At 43.0% G+C, this 20,174-nt stretch overlaps 1 protein-coding gene across 5 annotated transcripts in view; it reads right to left on the reverse strand.

Moving 5' to 3' along the window:
- The window catches only part of cacna1eb (calcium channel, voltage-dependent, R type, alpha 1E subunit b), a 74,094-nt gene that overhangs the window by 2,631 nt on the left and 51,289 nt on the right, over positions 1-20,174 (reverse strand). For 2 of the 5 annotated variants that reach the window (XM_079569102.1, XM_079569106.1), the window contains 29 exons: positions 19,936-20,003; positions 18,056-18,796; positions 17,557-17,837; positions 15,733-15,877; positions 15,541-15,670; positions 15,414-15,473; positions 15,221-15,327; positions 14,140-14,151; positions 12,456-12,552; positions 11,394-11,554; positions 11,071-11,208; positions 9,281-9,482; positions 9,048-9,212; positions 7,837-7,947; positions 7,672-7,752; positions 7,268-7,387; positions 5,715-5,780; positions 5,546-5,637; positions 5,293-5,467; positions 5,086-5,213; positions 3,903-3,999; positions 3,724-3,829; positions 3,528-3,635; positions 3,361-3,461; positions 1,941-2,047; positions 1,761-1,860; positions 1,219-1,320; positions 760-895; positions 544-686 (listed from right to left, as the gene is read on the reverse strand). In XM_079569102.1, coding sequence (XP_079425228.1) covers positions 544-686; positions 760-895; positions 1,219-1,320; positions 1,761-1,860; positions 1,941-2,047; positions 3,361-3,461; positions 3,528-3,635; positions 3,724-3,829; positions 3,903-3,999; positions 5,086-5,213; positions 5,293-5,467; positions 5,546-5,637; positions 5,715-5,780; positions 7,268-7,387; positions 7,672-7,752; positions 7,837-7,947; positions 9,048-9,212; positions 9,281-9,482; positions 11,071-11,208; positions 11,394-11,554; positions 12,456-12,552; positions 14,140-14,151; positions 15,221-15,327; positions 15,414-15,473; positions 15,541-15,670; positions 15,733-15,877; positions 17,557-17,837; positions 18,056-18,796; positions 19,936-20,003 — 4,080 coding nt within the window. The remainder of the gene's footprint in view (positions 1-543; positions 687-759; positions 896-1,218; positions 1,321-1,760; positions 1,861-1,940; positions 2,048-3,360; positions 3,462-3,527; positions 3,636-3,723; positions 3,830-3,902; positions 4,000-5,085; positions 5,214-5,292; positions 5,468-5,545; positions 5,638-5,714; positions 5,781-7,267; positions 7,388-7,671; positions 7,753-7,836; positions 7,948-9,047; positions 9,213-9,280; positions 9,483-11,070; positions 11,209-11,393; positions 11,555-12,455; positions 12,553-14,139; positions 14,152-15,220; positions 15,328-15,413; positions 15,474-15,540; positions 15,671-15,732; positions 15,878-17,556; positions 17,838-18,055; positions 18,797-19,935; positions 20,004-20,174) is intronic. The other 3 variants (XM_079569104.1, XM_079569103.1, XM_079569105.1) reach the window with 3 other exon arrangements.

Raw genomic sequence — 20,174 nt, forward strand, 5'->3', positions numbered from 1 at the left:
GAAACGTCATTTTCACACATGGATTGACCAACGCAGAGTCCAGATAACCCCAAAGAGAATCTCTGGAATGTGCTGGTGAAGGCTTTGCACAATGGCCACACTCTCCCATCATCAATGCAAGATATAACTAATACAACATTGGATCTTTAGACATTGCAGAAGCTTATTACTACAACGTCACAGAACAGCTTGTAATCAAAGCTAAAGGTGGTCAAATAGCATAGACAAACACAGGCGTCAGTGATATTTGCTTTACCTTCACACATTTTGGCTTTTGACTGCCACCTTCATCAGAAGCGTTCTCTGAGTGCTGTGGCGTTACTCAACAGATGATTTTCCTATGGCCAGGCTGACAGATAGCAGGTCTGTCAGGGTGGCCATGGACCTTCTGACCCAGGCGATGGTCAAGGTAAAAATAATATCACTTGTACTTATTTGTCTTTTCAAAAGACATGTAATCGTTAAAATCAGACAAAATGACTTTCATAAACATATATTTGCTCTGGTCCTTATGGGCCATGGTTTAGACTTGTTGTGCCTGACCTGTTTGTCCTCTGCGCGGGCTCTGTCCACACTGGAGGAGCGGGAGGGCTGCGGGCTCCTCTCCTCAGAGTTACAGCGGGAAGTGTCAGGGGCGAGCAGGTGACGGCGCTCCCTATCTGACTGCTGCCGCTCGGACCGTGACACTACACAAGAACGGCCACAGTAAGCAAGAGTCTTGTTCGTGGAGGACAGCTGACTGGAAATTACAGCACTCACCGGCCGCTTTGTAGCTCTTGTGACGTGGCCGATACACCCTTTCCGGGCTCTGCTCCTCCTCCTGCCACAGCCCGTTCACCTGGTCGCCAATAGTCGACACGGAGCGCTTCATGGACTCGCTGCCTCCCTCGGCCTGCTGGGGTTTGACAGGTCCACACAACACAAACAAGTAAGAGACAATCATCAGGATCACGACTCCAGCACGGTTACTAACACTTACTTTTCCTTTCACAAGCAACCAAACCACTGCTGTGGTGCCCTTTCATGCTTTCAGTGCAAAAAAGTGCAGTCTATAAACTTGGGATGTCATAAATAATGCAGGAAAAACAATGCATTCCAACATCTCTCGTCTGCAGCAGCCCTCTCCAAACGCCTTCACACCATCAAGGCACTCTGTAAGCCATGCAGACACCGCGGTCCATCAGATCTGCGACAAACGCCTGAAGATGGAGTGTGTACCTGCAGCTCTACAGCCAGACGGGGCATAGAGGTGGCCCGCAAACACAGGCCCCTGCCTAGTAGCTCCAGTGGGACTACAAGGCCCCTAGTGCACTGGACCACCTGGCACACACACACAAGAGAGCAGGGCATCGAGGCACATGTGGTCTGTCCCGGGCCATTTGAAACGGATCCCTACCCATTCGCGACGCCTACTTTTAGCCTTAACACTTCAGCCAACCCCAAGACTTAGAAAATGACGAAGAAGTTAGTCAACATCAAAAGTACAGGGGAGTGCAAGCATTCACACTCACAACACTCTCGTTTATCTAAGAACAGACAGACAACGGAGACACCAGAAGAAACGGAGAGGTGCTCTTTCTCCCCACAGAAATAAATAGATTCAGACAACAAAACCAACACAGAGGCCTTGGGAAACATGTCAAAATATTATAAACAAACTCCAACCATAATACAACCAGTGAGAAGTGACCACCTTGTATTCAGAATGCACTACATTGTTCCTGAACGCGGTATAAATGGGTTATTTTTGTTTTGTTTACCAGATTCTCCGTCTGACTGGCATCAATGTCAGAGCTTATGGGCTGCAAAAACAGCTCCTGTGGCGAGATGGGGCTCAGAGCCACAAACCCTCCTCTGGTCCTGCGTTTGGAGAAGGGAGCATTAATGTGGGGAACGCCTCCTCTATGTCACCGCGGTAGAATCGCAGGCTTAAAACTCACAAAGCAGAGCCAGCGCTGTGGGCCATCATGGGCAGGGGCTGGTTGTTGGAGAGAATGTCTTCAGGAAGAGTGGAGGCGTCCAGGCGTTTGAACATCAGGCTGGTCTTCTGAACGAGACAGGGGAGGAACACACAAGTTTAGTGGGATGTTAAAATTATATAATAAGTGCTTAAGGGAAGACACTACAGGTAAAACATGGGTCCGATACTGATATGAAGGGGTTGGTTTGGCCGATAGCCGATATATAAGTAATTTAATATGATGTTTCGATGTTTTATTTCTTTCAAATAGGCTAGTTAAGGTTTCAATCGTAGAAATCGATAGAAATCTATCTAATAGAGGTCGACTGATGTGGGATTTTCTAAAGCCAAACTGTGACAGCAGGGGGCACTGAAAAATTCATGTTTAGAAAGAATTGTACAAAAGTCTGCAACATAAAATATATAAAATAGGTACAAACTTGTGACTGATTTTCACCGTGATGTTTCTCCGCTCCCCTGAGGAGCGGAGTTGTGGGAGGGCTCATTTCAAAGCAGTCTCTATCACTTCTCACTTTCGGTTCCTGAGATATCGCTATCGGTCGAGCCCTACTAAAAAGTCGACGAAATAAACCCGGTGCTATCCGTTGTTGCCAACAATATCTGCAATTATGGCCATTTTCCAGCCTTATTTTTTTAATGTAAAAGCAGAAAATGACATAAAACTTGCAAAACATTAATCCTCATATGTAAGTTGATATCTGGCCGTTTACATTATTCCCTTTTTACCTGCAGTGTCTCACCTTCAACGCCCTATCCCTAATCCCTTACTTTTTTTTTTCAGATATTAGTCAAAAAAATGGTGTCAATTTCACTAACTTGCAGGCTAGTTTGTTAGCATTTACAGAAAGTTGTGAAAAGTGCTTACAAACTCATCCCTGTGTAGAATGTGGAAGTTAGGATTGAGTTTGGACACAACTAACAATTAAATTTACTTACACTGTCTTTCATTGTTTGTAAGGCTTTACCCAAACCTAAAAGCTTCTTGACTGGAGCTTACAGCTTATAGGAGGAACTGCTCATTTGAAAGCTAAGACCCATGTGAGCTTACTCGTTATGATTGTCACGTTTTCTTTTTTCCTTTTTGGTTGTGTTAATTCATGTTTTTTGACATGTTTGGTTACATTTGTCACATTTAGGTTGATAACAGTTACAGTATGCTAAAACGTGACAAAAACGTGACAAAAAAAAGCAACAAAAACGACTAGAACGTGATAACAAAAACAAGGATGAAGCTTAGATGAGTTTTGTAGGTGTTAGTTTTCAAATAAGCCGTCACACTGGTCAATAGGCTGTAAGCTCCAGTCCAGAAGCTTTAATTTGGGGTAAAACTGCACAACACAAGTAGAAGGTGCTGCACATCTTTGTACGAGTTTTTCAACCTGCGCTTCAAGCTGCTGCCGGAGCTTCTTGGCCTTGTTTTGTTTGAAATAGTCCATGATCATCATCGAGGCGTAGATCTTCCCCACGGTCATGTCGGTATCTGCGAGGACAGGACAGGACACAAATGCATTCTTTCACTCTCGCATCAAAGTCTGTGCTTTTTTACCTTTATTGATGGGCACCAGCAGGTCTAAGGTCTTCTGAGGGAGGTACGGCCAAATGATGCTGATCTCTTTCTGCAGCTCAGTGTCGAGAGCCACACGGTCCTCGCCGCCTGAACGTGAAATACAGATAGCAAAAAAATTGAAATGGAAAAAGAGCAGACAAATATGAGCTTTCTTAAACTTTGCGTAGCGTCTGACCTCTGGCGATTTTAATATCCAGCGCGGTGCGGATGAGAGACATGAGCGTGGAGGTGAAGTGAACCGTCATGTCCTCGTCCACGGGCATGTTCATCAACACCAGCCTCTGAGTGGAGAGGAGGGAGAGGTGTTGTAAAACGAGCTCACAGAGACCTGCATTAAGGGACGCTTCTGTTTACCTTGTAGGCAATCTTGGCCGGGCACTTTTTGCCCAGTCCCAATGGAGGGGACATGTGAGTGAGAGTCTCGTACATAGCGGTGTAGTGAATGCGCCCACTATGGTAGACAGGAGGAGGGGGGGGAATAAAGATTCAACAGCCAAAGAACTGGAACAAGACTTTTAGTGCACTCTGACTGCCCTCTGTGGGATGATACTAGAACTGCATCACCAGCCAGTTATAAATAAAAATATGGATAGAGACATAAGAATATCTGGATCCAATCGGTATATTTGCAATTTGTAATGAAACCAGTTGAGGAAAGGCAGTGAGAGCCAATTGTACAGGCAAAAACAAATATTCTTGGTATTAAATGGACTTTTTAAATGTTTTTAATTAACCCCTTAACCCCCACCTTAACCGAGTGCATTATCCTCCAGTTTGGCTTTACCCAAATCTAAAAGCTTCTTGACTGGTCAGAGTAACGCCTCATATGAATGGATCTTTTTCCTCACGCTGTTTCCGTACTGCCGTCACTTTTTTTTTTTCCAGCACTTTTCTGTCACTCTTTTGTCACTTTTTCATTGCTTTTTTGTCATGTTTGTGTCACTTTTCAATTATGTTTTTTTGTCACATTTTATTATGTTTTAATTGTGTTTGGGCTTTTTTGGGTCACGTTTTCATTGCTTTGTGGCGTGTTTTTTTTTGTCACTTTATTGTTGCTTTCTAGTCACCTATTTGTCACATTTTCATTGTTTTTTTGTTTTTTTTGCATTTTTGGCAACATTTAGTTTTGTAGTGTAATGTAATTGATTAAGCCACAAAAATGTGACCAAAACATGTCAAAAAAGCAACAAAAACAAGATGAAAGCACAACCAAAAGGGACGAAAACTTGACAATCATAACGAGGAAGAAGTTTTGTAGGTCTTAGCTTTCAAATGAGGCCTATAGTCTGTTACGGTAAAGCCGAACTGTAGAAAATACACTCGGTTAAGAGTAACAACCCAAGTGGAAGTTTTAGCAACCACACTCACACTAGTTGTCATCTTTTGTGTGAGTAAAGTATGAAATATAATATATGTATCTAACCAACTTTACGTTACTGTTTCATTTCACTTTGGTAAACACTAACACTAAACTAATCGGTGTGTGTATATTTACAAATCTTTCAATTCCAACTACAGTAGCCTGAAGAACTCGTACCACGCCAAACGGTCATACTCTCCCCAGATTCTGACAAACTCGTCCAAGTGATGGGGCCCGAGTATTGACGAATCCCTGGTCAGGTACTCGAAGTTGTCCATGATCACAGCCACGAAAAGATTCAGCATCTACGGACAGTGGGAAAAAGAGATTAGAAAGAACAAAGCGATGTGAATGACAAAGCACAAGGGAGTCAGTCGGGCGTACCAGGAAAGAGCTGAAGAAGATGAACGAGACAAAGTAGCAATAGGCGAAGTCCGTCCCACATCCGCCCTTGTGGTCCGGGGACAAGGTGTCGGGCGCGAGCGAGGGGTCCGGCTCACACTCCCGACCCGACAGACAGGACAGCATGATCTCCTGCCACGACTCCCCCGTGGCACTCCTACGAAAAAACCCCACAAAAGAACATGAAAGCGTTGCATTGGAATGTATAACTTAAAGTAGTCAACAAAGTCCACACCTGAAGAGCAACATGAGAGCGCTGAAGAAGGTTTTGAAGTTGTTGTGTTGGTTGATGTGGCTGTCATCGTCGAGTTTGATGTTTCCAAACACCTGTGGGGATATTAAATTATAGTAAAAGAGAGATACTGTCTAGAATGTCAAGGGTGATGCTTAAGCATGACGATTACCTGCATTCCGATGATGGCGTATATGAAGAAGAGCATCGCGATGAGAAGGCAGACGTAAGGAAGTGCCTGTACGGGAAACAGACAGAAACAGAAAGTTACAGTTAGATTTTAATGATGACTTTAATGTCGCAACAAAATGTCTCTTATCTACAAGCCTGTTCTGTTCTTCACATATCCACTGTAAATGAATGAATCTCAAGTTTAAAATACACTTGCATAAACTATTCCAAGTTTTCGCAGCTTGGTGAAAATGTGTCTGACATGTACCCATAATATAAACTGATGACAGTGAAGTGGAGCCTGAAACTGACTGGGGACATGTGAATGATGTGCACAGAATGTTGATTTTGTAACATTTGTGAAGTTGGCCATTTGTTTAAAGGAGACTAGACGGAATTTAAAAATGTTAAAATGATATATTTTCCACCCCTTACATGCTCCAGCAATGTCCTAATGTGTAGAATGAGCCCAGACCTATTCACCACAACTGCCGCCAAAAGCCTGCACTGTAACTCAAAAAATACCAACTATCCATCCTCATGCACGAGCTTGACATAGAGACTGCAGTTACGCACAAGACCTGAGGTGGCAGTGGTGAGTAAAAATTGACAATTTCCGTCCAATGGCCGCTGGACGCTTTAAGACCACGATGCTAGAGGCTGCCATTGTCCGCCATTGCTGCAGTACCTCCATATGGGGCGGCAAAACAAGCTAGTTTTCCATTAGAAAGCGCTGCACTTTAGACACATTCTAAACAAAGCCTGTGCCTCGTTTTTAAAAACTTTCTACAGCTAGATATTCCTCCTGTGATAATGCTGGGTTAGTTTACAATTAAAGGGACCAGGCTGAACAAGAACATTTTTGGAAATCTTGTATATTAATGGGGGCTGGACTTTGATTGACAGGCCGTTTGCGTTAGAGCTAATGGTGCGGGCGTGGCTATGATGGAACTATGCAATTGCAAAATGGTGATGAATTATTCTTTTTGAAGTGGTGCAGCCTGACTTCTACACTAAAAATTATTACAAGTCGTTTATTACATGTCTTCTTGTTTCAACAACGCTTTAACGGTTCTTATAGCAAGACACTTTGTTAGAGACATTCTGTTATACCTAGTGCCTCTAAAAACATGCTGGTAATGTTGGGCCACAGTGGCGCTGCGCTCGGTCACAGTGGCTCAGGACTGACATCTGAACACTATTTCGTTGTACGCTTGTACAGTGACAAATAAAGCACTTACTTACTTGCAAGAAGACCCTTAAAAGCATTGATTAAAAGTGTCTTTCTCTGTGAGTGGATGTCTATAAACTACTGACTGAACTGGCATTAAAGCTTTTCTTTTGAGAGCAAATTTTCCTTTTTAGTAGTTCCTGAAAGTTACCTGGCAGGCTCAGCTCAAATAATAAAAACAACAGGCTTTGATCAAAGACACTTTTGTTGTGGAACAAACATAATGATTAACGCAGCATAGACATAGAAAAAAGTTTTTGCAACCAGGTTCAAAGCACTTGTATATCTGAAATATTCAAATATAAATCAAATCATTCGCCCACCTTGAAAGACTGTACGAAGGTCCAGAGGAGAATCCGTATGGTGTAGCCCTGGCGCAGCAGCTTGATCAACCTGGCCGCGCGGAACAGCTTCAGGAAGCTCATGTTGATAGTGTTGACAGACTGGACACACACACAAACACACACACATTCACATAGGCGAGCGGTTAAAGAGAGCGCGGCACGAGGCGAGAAGACACCAAACGCACCAGGAACCGGGGCGGCAGACAGAAGGCACAGACAGGAAGCATAACACAGATGGCCAAATCCAACACAACAGGACTAAAGTAGCGTCTGCAGACCGTGTAATTCATGAGGGAACTCGGGAGGAACGGATCCAGGCTAGTCTGCTTTTTTTTTTTTTGGGTCAAAACTGTGTGAACAATTAAAACTCCTTTGGCGGGTACCTGCAAGTCGACCACTATCTCCGTGATGCTTCCAAGTACGGTGATGAAATCGAAAATGTTCCAGGTATCTCGAAAGTAGTTCTGTGGTGGGGGGGAAGAAAGGGAAAGGAATTGTCTTAAACTGGACAATTGACAGAAAAGGCTCGACAATCCGTAACGGCTCACCACAAAACCAAACGCCATGATCTTCAGGATGCACTCCATAGAGAACAGCACAGTGAAGGCAGTGTTCAGATGCTTCAGCACGAAGTCGTAGGCTGTTGGAGCCGAGTGGTACTAATGAGAAAAAGCATTAAGATGAACCTTATCTGAAACCTTCGGACGGGTTGTTTTCCTGAAACCTCATCAACATGGAGGGCCTGTTTAGCACTTTACTCTTACAGTGCTGCATGTCAAAAATACATTCAATAGAACCTTTAAGTAATGTAAAGTTAGAGCATATCTCCAGCACTCAGCTCCTTCATACTCAGACTGCCTTCATTTGGAGGACAAACTAGGTTCATGTTTCATGTGGGACCGACTTCAAAAGGCACAGATGAAAAGCAAGATCTGCAGTGTTGTGTGAGTGTGATGTTGATTAAAGACGAGTCTGGGAACCTTCACCTTCGTGATACTCAAGTAGAGCGGGCAGAGGTGGCTTCTGGCAACAGGGCAGTTGTGGCTCAATACATGGCTTGCAAGTTGCCAACCAAAAGGTAAGTGCTAATCCCTTGCAGTGTTAGGCAAGCTACTTTAAAATTGTAGTATATTCTATATCAGTATGAAAGTTTTAAAAAATTAATATGTTTGTATTACATATTACTGATTGAACAATACTTTGAGTTACTTTTGGCAAAATATAAACTGAAAATAGTAATAACGCCACCGAGAAAAATGCTGTCAAAGATTTCCTTTTGCTTTACTTTCCCCCATTCTCTGATGTTTTGTTTTGACGACATTAAATGCAACTGCAGATCTAATTCACCAGCGTTCAACTGGATTTGGTGCTGCATGTTTTCATTCATACATTTAAATACACTTGTAACTCCCGTATTTGGAGTCAGTAACATGTTATATTCCTTAGTTACTGTAAAAAGTAATATATTTATGTAACTCATAATAATGATTTCCACACCCCACTATACTTACATGAAGGCTCCAAAGCCAAAACTAAATTTGGCCATAAGCTTTGTATATTTTAAAAGCCTTAAAATGCACACACCAGAACAGTAGGTGGCGCTGTGGAGATGCTCTCACTCAGAACAAGTAAGTTATTTTTCTACTTTGAATACTGCTGTACTTTCACTCAAGTAATAATTTGGCCGAGCTGCTTTTACTTTCATTGGAGTAATAGTATTTGAGCAGTAGAACCATAATATGCAGCAGGGTGGTCTTACCTTCATCATGAGCACCACGGTGTTGAGCGCGATCATGACCAGTACAGTGTTTTCAAACGAGGGCGATGCCACAAAGTGCCACAGTCTGTACTGGAACGTCTGTCTGTTCTGAGGCATGTAGCGGGTCATGGGTTTGGCGCTGATGGCAAAGTCGATACAGGCTCTCTGTAAAAGACACATGAAAGATGAGTATGCTACCGTCACCCACTGACTCTAATTCTGAACAAACAAACCTCATTCTTCTCCAAACTGCACTCTTGTATCATCTTGTCACCCTGCTCCTGGAAGGTGATGATGATCAAAGCCACAAAGATGTTGACAAAGAAGAATGGAAAAACCACAAAATAGACCACGTAGAAGATGGACATCTCCATGCGGTTCCCGCGGCTCGGGCCCATGTTCTCCTCTGTAACATCTGTGGAGTGCTGGAGGACTCTGGGGAAAAGAAAATATTAGTATCAGTAAAGCATCAGTAAATGCTGATGTTTAAAATTGTGTTTTTTAATCTTCAATGAAGGTTCTTGAGTCATCTAACTGTACTCTGCAGTTGGAGTGAAGAACGTTTCACCTCTTCATCCAAAAGGCTTCATCAGTGACACTAAAGTTTAGGCTCAGCCCACAGACTAGATATAGACCACTGGGAGGAGTTTAGTTGAGTCCCTCCCCTTTATGAACGGCTACTCTCACCTGTGGGTAAACATCTTTGTAGTTCTAAGTCCTAATGACCTAACTCACACCTGTGTTTCAGTCTGAACGGCCCTAATCTCAGCTGATAATGCTAATTACCTGCCTATTAGGGCTGCACGTTTCAAGTTTTTCATTAACCGTAAACTGAGACCCTTAGCGGTAAATACTCGGTTAACCATTAGTGTGCACACTTACCGCCATTCTCGTTTTTAAAGTGCTTTTTTTTTTTACCCGCTTCATATTGGAAAACTAGCTAGCTATGTGCGATGGACTACTTCTTGTGGACAAATGTCTGGGAGCGCTCTGGCGGTGCAATTCTTTTTACAAGTATATTCAATCTCACTGCAAATTACAGAAGCCAGTTAACCGCAATTAAACACAATTCTTAACGTTTAATTGGTTAACCATGGACTACTGGCTATTGATCTGTCATGGGCTAAGTTTCAGCCTCATTAGCATTAGCATGACAGAGCCACAGGAGGCTACTGTACAGCGGAGGCAGGTGAAATCTAAGTCCACCATCCCTGTTCATGGAGGGATTTTGTTTCTTCACAAAAAATGCTTCTTTGACTCTTCTTTCAAACCAATGTTTTTCTTTAACTAAATTTTAACCTTCCTGTCCTCAAAGGAGTGGTTGGTGTTGCTTTGAAGTGGAGAGGAACAGCAGACTGAGGGCCACATGTGCTTTCCCTGCGGCCGTGATAAAGCCTCTTCTGTAGCTGTTGTTATTGGTTTCTCCAATGTAATGTTCTTTGCATTCCTCTCCTTTACATCGAATAGAATAAACCACATTGCTTTGTTTGTGGCTTGGGGTTTTGTCTTTGGGACAAAACCCAACAGGATGAACTCCTGTACGACTGAGAGCCAACACGCAGACATGTGCTTTTTAATATTTTTTTCATTCATAGAGGTAAAAAACTGACAATTTCTCAAGGACAAGAACAACCTAACTCCAATGAGCACCTGTTATCTGTTTTACCTTTAATTCACAACCAATTCAAAACCAAAGCACACGTTAAAACCAGTAGTGAGCTAATCAAATAAGGAACAGTAGTGAAGCTCCCTTGGAGTTGCAGCCTCATTTTTTTCTCACCAGCATCAGCAGAAACACACCCACCTTGGCTCTGGCAGAGGTAAAAACAACCAACAACAAAAGAACCACAGCAGCACTCACATGGCACTGTTGCTGAGCAGAGACTAGACCAAATATATTCACTGCACTACTGCTACAGTATTGTGTAACAAGCCCAGTAAAACTAAAAGCATGGCATACCACAGTCTGTATGTTTGCATATGTAGCGTGGCCAGAATATTTTCAAACGTGCACTAAACTCACTGTGGCCAGCCCTCTCCAGTTGACACGGTGAACAGTGTGAGCAGAGCCCAGCAGACGTTGTCGTAGTGGAAGTCGTGCCTCTTCCATTCCCTCTTCTTCACCTCCTTCTTGTCCCGGCTATAATCGATGTAGTAGCCTCTGTGGGGAGCATATCAGCCCAGATGTTAGCCTTCACACATTCAACTGATTAAACTAGCACTTTCCTCGAGAGGAGACTGCACAGCATGTCCACACAATACCTCAACAGACAACAAACAGCGCAAGTGAAAAGTTGTAGCAGATTGTTTCGTGCCAAAACAGAGACGTGTGAGTTTGGGACTTACTGACACTCTTTCTCTGTGTTCATGGAGCTGTCGGAGCAGTAGACGAACTTCCCTTTAAAGAGCTGCACGGCGATCACAGCGAAAATAAACATGAAGAGCTGGTACACAATCAGGATGTTGAAGACATTTTTCAGGGAGGTGACCACGCAGTCAAACACAGCCTAAAAAAAGAGTTGACACATGAATTAGCTAGAAATTCCAATATTTTGTACACTAAAGTTCACAATACAGTAGGACTGCAAGGTTAATGGTAAAGTATGTGGGATTGTATGTACAAATCCTGCTAATTCTGCAGTTTAGGGCTCTATAAACATGCAATGTTTCAAATATTAATGTCCATCCATCCATTTTCTTCTGCTTGTCCGTTGCCGGGTCATGGGGGCAGCTGTAGGAGCTTCCCAAATCACATTGCCCCAGCCCCCTATGGCTCCTCCTGCAGGTGGTGGGTCCACAGAAGGATGGCCTCACGATTCTAACCGGGCCTGTTGGTCTCTCATAAGGAGCTTCTGAACCGCTCTTTGTCTGACCCGTCACCTAGCACCTGTTTGCCATGAGAGACCCTACCAGGGGCACGAAGCTCTCGACAACAGAGCTCCCAGGATCATTCGGGCTCTCAAACCCCTCCACCACATTAAGGTGGCGGTTCCAGGAGGGAAAATGTTTCCTGTTTAAAACTCTGACACTGAACGGAATCTTGATTTTAACACCTAATCATAAAACCTGATCACAATGCCCTGCCCACTAATCCTCTGAGTTGCCAGATCAGTCAGACTGTCAAAAATCTTGGTGTTATGTTTGATAGTGGGCCGAAATTTGACAAACAAGTCAATGCTGTGGTCAAATCAACCTTCTTTCACCTGCGTTCTCCTTGGCTCCGGTCAAACCCTTTCTATCGTGTAGTGTACATGCTTTTATCAGTTGATGCATCGACTAACAAACTCTATTTTGGTATCAATCAGTCCTCACTACATCGCCTTCAGTTGGTACAAAACTGACAAACACATGCAAACGCTCCCACATCAACCATCAAGTGGTTTAAAAAATATAGGTCTATTTCTGCACCTTGAGTTTTGGAAGTCTTTTGATGGTTTTCAGAGGACGCAGGACTCTGAGGACTCTGAGAGACTTGATCGTCTTAATGTCTCGTCCTTTGGTGTTCCTGGGGGGAAAAAATGATCCCAAATTTAGATTTGTTTAAATGACAGAGTGACATCGACCAGGCATATGGCACAGACACAATGAATGAATCAATGAATGATACATTTGAATAGATACATAGCTGTAGAGACACACAGACTTTCACTGACGCGTCTGCATTGGGGTTCAGCAGGTTTAGACCTTTTTACAGGTGAATGGATATGCATGGGTCTCACGCAAAGGAAAACCACAATAGCTGCAATCTTTTCAGTGGTTGAAAGTAATGTTTTAGCTAACTTCCTGTTGGCCAGTGCAGGGTAAAGACTACTTCCTGTCAACATTTTAACATAAATTAAAATTAAAATTAAATAAATAAATACATCGAATGTGGTGCTATCATAACATTTGATGGTGTCAGATAAACGTTCCACTTACAGTTATAAACACAGAAGTATCTACGTCCTGTGCAAAGTTTTTAACATTTAATTTATGAAAGCAACACAGAGCTAGATCTCCATAGGAATAAAACACAGACAGGAAACAGTCGCTACCCTAGAAAGTTAGCATCCAATGCAACATTCCATGCACAGAGCTTATTGTACAATGGACTTATCCGACTTCTGACAGTATTGATGTCTGCTCAGTTAAGTATCTGGTTTAGGTAAACTCTAGTCCAAAGATTACACAATGCCGTACATGACAAAAAGTCAAGTGACTGAAGGCCATGAATATACAGTGGGTGACATACATTTAATTATATAGCAAAGGCTCGATAGGCATGTCACTTTTTCAGTCTTGTTGTAACTTGTGTATTCACAGATATTTCATGTAATTAGTATCATTTAAAATGCTTGAGTAATGTATACAGCTTTTAAGACCACATCTAAACCTACCATCATCCTTAGACTATAGAACAGGGGTCTCCAAGAACATTTTCCTAGGGGCCAAAATATATCGGGAGTGCATTGCCGGGGTCCATAAAAAAAAGCTCAAATAAAAAAAGTTTGATTTGGGAAAATACTATTGAGGAAACTTTTTTCAATAAATGAATAATAATGAGCCAGACTGTAGCCTCATAAAAACAGCCTACACTTGCACTATACAAGCCTCTGTCACAAGTCTCTGCTACACTGTAGTCATAATGTATTCACTCCACACTCTGTGGTGGTAAGCTACTTTTGTAGCTACAGCCGCCCTAGTGCAGACTGTCCATTTACCACGTGGCTATAATGTGTTGTTTGTATCGTGATCTCTAACTGTGTCAGTGCCCTCTCCTGGACATGTGTGGAAATCTTTCCTTTCTTTATTTAAGCTGCCCCCTAGTGGCTGGAGTGAGTATTCTGGTCATTTCTTTAAAAATTCATTACTACGCAAAGGAATAGGGTAGAGACTTGCTTTTTTTTTTTTTAACATACTCTTGAATTTGTGCTCTGCAAGTGAAGGACTAGATTGAATCATCTCGCTGGCCGGAAGTGGCCCGCGGGCCGCCTGTTGGAGAGCCCTGCTATAGAACAATACGCATAACTCCTGTCTGAAGCTTCACACTTACAAATGGGAAACAATATGACGACAGGAGGCCAACGCACGACATTTAGTTTGAATGTTTTACCCCATCACATTCCTGGAAGCCCCAACAGTGACAAAATCCACAGGAACAACAGAGAAAGTTGAGACAAAAGAGAGAAGTTGAGGATCACACAGCCATATCCACAACAAACAAAAGAAAATCAACAAACATTTCCAACCGAGGGAACAAAAAGTTAATAATATCATTAATCAACATTCAAATCCAATAAGACAACACTAAAATAACATTACACGTGGTTAGTAGAGTTAGTACAATAGAAATTACAGGGGAAAAAGGGGTTTATAACTTAAGCGTAGTATTGTACAGGCCATGTGCCCTTTATCTTGTTTTCAGGAAATGTGTCAAATGTAATTAGTTTAATTGTAAGGTTAGTCGCAATCCAAACCCAATGGTAACTTTCTGACACATTTCTAACATCCAGGTTCTTCACGGGGATGATTTTATACAACATTTCACAGCTTTTCAGGAGGCAGTGACGATAAGGCCAACAACTCCAACCCTAACAACTTTTGTTACAGATAAACATGCTATGCATTTAACTTTCACAATCATCTACTATTCACAATATAGTGTGAAGAGGAAAATAATAATACTGTAAAAACAAGAAAACATGGGTATAAGGCCTTTAATGTGGATGTATCCTCAGCATTGATATTTTAACGTTTTATATGAATTTAAATTATGTCTTAAATAGAAACAATGAAATACAGGCGCTAGAGCTGGTAAAGGCTTTGCCTGGTTTTCCTCCTGCTGGCTAATATAATTCTGCATTAAGGGCTTGAAAAAGTGGACAGTTTTGGGTTTTGAACGACGCATTTGTATCCAGGAAGGACATAACGCAGTGCTGACACCGTAGAATAAGAAACCGCTACATTTAACAGGATTACCCAGAGATTTCTCAAAACTGTGTGAATGTAGTGAAATACTACTCCAAGAATGTCTTTGATGTTATAACTTGGTTTAAAGCTCAGAAACGTTGCTCTTGCATGATACGTCTCCTTTAAGTAATGGATAATGAAATTGCAGATTTAAAAGGAAGGCCGCTAATACAATGATGCTATGACTCAGTCTTTAGTCATCAGCAGGAAGCATCATGACTCACGTTAGAGCGAAGGCAATGAGAGCTCCCACCACCACGATGAAGTCCAGCAGGTTCCACATGTCACGAAAATACGAACCATCGTGGAGTATGAGGCCTTGGTCGATCATCTGGAGGTCAGGACATACATACATACATACAGTGTGCTAGACCAATAAAGGGACCAACAAATAATACTGTACAACAGTGTGCCAACCTTAATGATCATTTCAAAGGTGAACACTCCGGTGAAGACGTAATCGAAGTAGCGCAGGACCTAGCGTGAAGAATGCAAAAGTAATAACACATAATTTCGTGTAACATTAGCGACTTTCATTTCGCACCTTGTTTCTGTCTGAATTGGTGCAGACCGGGTCCTCAGCTGCCAGTGCGATGCTGCTCGCCACAATCACGAGAAGGATGGTCATCTCGAAGTATCGCAGATTGACCATATAGTGGCAAATCCTCCTGATGCTGTAGACAGAAGACAGAGATCAACTTAGTAAACTTGACACTTGCATTTGACACTGTCTTACGGGTTGGAGGCCTTGAAGATAAACATGCTGTCAGGAGGCGCGGGTTTGGGCGGAGGCACTGGCGGCGGCTCCTCCTCGTCCTCTGTTTCCTCATCGTCTCTATCGTCCTCCTCACTCTGGTACACCTCCAGCTCCTTACTGTTCACTGCAGCAAGAACACATTTGTAAGAGCGGCTGTAAAAAAGATAAAAGATGTGAACCACCAGTACAGTGGAAAGAAACTAGACAGCTTGTGTGGTCTGTAGTGAAGCTATGGCGAGTGTTTTTACTCTCCCCATAGAGACTGAGAGGTGAGGAAAGCATTTCCCGGATATGTTTGCCTGGCTCTCCCATACTATTTCCTGTCCATGTCACGCAGGGAAGCTTGTCTGGTAACGGAGCAATTGGAGCAGTTTGAAGGGGCGGGCCTAACACAGGGACAGATTGTCAGTGAAATAAACCAATCAGCAATAAGCGGACGCGACACCAGCTGTAGTTCAATTCAGAAAATATGTACTGAATATAAACTGACGAGGACGCGGAGGCAAAATCCTCGACTACTTCAGCGAGGATTAGTTTTGACCAATAACTTATGCTCTGTGACGGTCGTGATTGGTTCGGCCTTAGACGCCAATCAGTCACTTGTTTATAAATAAAGCTCTTCTTCTTCTTCTTCTTTACCGTGTATGTCTAGACCCACCTTCTTTTGCTCAGAAAAAAAGGGGGTGTGATTTACCAGGCTATGAATATCTAGGACCTCTGGAGGAGCTTTTTGGGAGCTGCCGCAGCGGTGCTAATAATGGCCTCTAGGGGGAGAGGATTAAAAGATTACTCAAAGATGCGCGAGTGGGTCGAAATACAGAGTGCTGAAATGATCAGTAAGACTTCAAACCAGAGCTCTTCCTGTTCTACCACAGGATGATGTCATGTGGTCATGTGGAGGGATGGGACGTTTTGAGCTCTAGAGAGGGAGACACCCTAAAGATGCAGAGCCACATTGAAAACAGATAAATATAGTTTTTAGAGCACAGGACCTACAGGACCTGCAATTTAATGAGTTCTAGGGCTTGATTCACTAACAGCCAGTCTAAAGGTGTGACGACGGGAGCACGCTTCATGCTTTTTTACAGATACATTTGACACAATGTTATAGGGGCCCTATTATATCGCATATTGTTTTCACAATATAATTTTTTGATATCGTAGCAATTTTTTGATATCGTTGTGGACACGATATAACTTATGTTACACTCAGCTCCATCAGAGCAGCATAAACACTGGCTGTACAACATGGGGACAGGTGCTTAAAAAGTAAAATGAAATGAAGGATGTAAACTGTTTGAGTAGATCATATTTGCGAGGAAATTAGTATGCCGTTTAAAAAAGAAAGAATAAAATATCACTGAATTAATCTTCCCAGTAGGCGTAAGGCTGTGAAGTAATTTGTCCATTGTAAATTATATGGTGAAATATGTCGTTATCGTGATATTTGTTTTTTATATCATGATATAGATTTTAGGCCATATCGCCCTGCCCTACAATATCATCAACATTCAGTGATAATAAACGTATTAACATAGAAGAGGTTATTTAGGGGGCATTTTAAATAGCTAGTTACCCCCGAGGAAAGCTGCCTTTGATGGGCTTTCTCTACGCTGGAGTCAAGGGACAATGACACTATCTGTCAGCGTTCTCTTCTCGTTTTACTTGTCTGTACGCGTCCACCTCTTTCTCTCTGCAACTCTGCTACACTGTACATTCAAACTAACACGTGGGCAATTTCTCTGGCACCCACCGACCTCTAACCAACTTCATTCACATGTACCAAGAAGAGAGTAGTGCTACCTGTCATTGGCGTGAGCTCCAGCAGTGGCTGTGAGGACATGTCAATGGCCACGCTGCTGTCCATTTTGCGATGCTTGAAAGATCCGGCGGTTTTGGGGTGATTATCTGTTTCCGCGGGGATGGCGTTGTACTCTGTGGCCTCCTGAGCCGTCTCTATGGGGATGTTCGGGCACAGCGGTTCACACAGATCTGAGTGACCATCGTCTCGCCCCGACCAGCTGCAGTCCACCAGCTGCTGACACTCAGGGGGGTTCAGGACGTCCGGAGCTGGGCTGGAAACTCTGGAATATACAGAAATTAATGTTGGTAAATGCTTTGAGATTTTCAGTTAGTTTTCTTCCTTAACGTCTTAGTTTTAATGTCAGAGTGAAAAGAATGACCCTTTTATTGTATGACTGTTTGTCCACTAGCAAACCAGAGATTCACAGCAAGTAACAACAACATTGCAAAGCCTTAAGTGTGACTACCTATATTAAAAGCAAATATAAAACAGCCTTACGTTCTGCTCTCCTCTCCCACGTCAGCGTACGGATTAACGATACATGTCCCGTCTTCATCTTGCACAACATCGGCCTTCTCTCTCTCCTCGTCCTTCTCGTCATGCTCGTCCAGCACCCTGGGGTCCTGGCTGAGGGACCTCTTAACCTGCGGCCCCTCGTTGGGCGCCAGTGTACAGTCCAAACTCTTGGCCTCGGCTCGAGCCTCTCTGTGCCGGTGCCTCCTGTGCCGTGCCCCGTCCTCCGGGCCCTGGCTGTGTCTGAACTTGCGGGCCATCCTGTGCCGGCTGCCCCCCGTGGTGCGGTGACCGGACGCGGGCGGTTTCTCTTCCGAGATGTTCACCAGAGGCTCCGAGGTGGGGGGTTCGGGGATGGGGATGGATATGGACATGGGCGGGTCAGATTCGGACATAGGGGACTCGGGCAGGTGCGGCGGACTGACTCCAGGGGACAGGGCGGTGGTGTGTTGGGGGATAGTGGGCGTTTCGGCGGCGTCCTCTGTGGGGCTTTTGAATAGCTCCTCTCGACTGGCCAACTGCCTGCGTTTGCGCAGCTGGTTGGCCCGCTGCTCCCACACCGACATGTTGACCTTCCTGCGTCTCTCGCGGCGGTGGACGAAGGTGTTAGGGCCTTTCACAGGCTGCTCGTCTGGGACACTTGTCCCGACGTCAGCCTCTTCAGGGAAGTTGGGTCGCCCTCTGTGGATGGCCCGCTTCCTGTACAGGTACGGTCTTCGTCTCCCACTAAAGAGTAGCACAAATACTTTGACTAAAATGCAAAAAAGGTAAAGATATAGATTCATTATATTTTTGTATTTCATCATAACAGTCGAGGTACAAAAACAAAATAAAACTTTTGTTCCATGACACCTAAGTGTCATGTTGATGTGAAAAAAAAAAATCCCATTTCAATGTGAACTGTTTTAACAGAAAATACAAAAATAAAATGATATAAAATATATGCAACCGGTCAAATAAAGAACGGCACAAAATCAAAAGGGAAGTGCAGGAGTGAAGTTCTAACTGTGCAAATAATATGTGAAAAGAGTAAGAAGGAAAACAGAAGGAGGAAGCCAGTGAGACAGAGATGCAGAGTTTTACTTACTGGTGTTCAGATTCTTGTTGTCCATGAATCAATGAGTGACCATTTGAAAACAAGACATTAGTGTTGAACACACAACATCGTTCTGACACTGACCATTATGTTTTCTGCAGCGTTTCAAAGTAGCCACACTTGATAATAACTTTCTATATTTGAAAGTACGAGTGTAATAATTGAAATTGCATTCTTGAAATTATAGGACAGGATGAATTTCATTTTGGTCAGTGCAGTAAAACAGTTATAAAACAGGACATAATGGATTCAGCAGAGCACAGAAATGCAAGATCAGTCTCCAGACATCTGCAACACAAGACAAACATTTAAATATCGACAAACACCGACAGACAGATGAAACGTTCAGTCAGTTTTACAATAAGAATTCATCAGAAAAGTGAAGTTGTTTTATATGACTCAAATTCCTGGGCCACCATGTGCAGGAACCAGGAAGTCATCAGCAACCAATGGCATCCAGTTACAGGCCAAGAAAGGTTTCAATGTGTTTGTAAACTGTATAAAGTCATGCTTTCATCAGGCACCACTCAGAGTCTGTTATAAATGCCTGAAACATGCTTTTGTTCATGCAAAGACTCATACAGAGCATTTCAATGAGGATTGTTTGGTTATGTAGTTACTGAAACTGTACTGAGATGGTCAATCTTTTTTCTTTTTTTTTTAAGTTATACTTGTTTTCCTTGAAACATGCAGATAAAGAAATGCCAAGGAATGTGGAGACTGAGATGATCACCTTCACAGAACGGTTCTTTGTAAAACTGTAACTTACTCAGATATTAAGCCGTCTCTGCCTCTGGCATACCTCTGGTTGAAAAACTCCTCTTCCTCTTCTTCATCCTGACAAAGAATGGATAGTGTGTTACATCAACACTTAATCTCATAACCCATTTAAAGAAAAGCCCTCACCATTGTCTATAATGAACTCTCTGTTCCCTCAGAACAGCTCATGCAAAAAGTTCCCTTTTCATTCCACACTAGGACTAACTCAAGACGCTGTGAGACAGGACT

The sequence above is a fragment of the Gobius niger genome (assembly GCF_951799975.1).
Source record: "Gobius niger genome assembly, chromosome: 13".
Classification (NCBI taxonomy): Eukaryota; Metazoa; Chordata; class Actinopteri; order Gobiiformes; family Gobiidae; genus Gobius; species Gobius niger.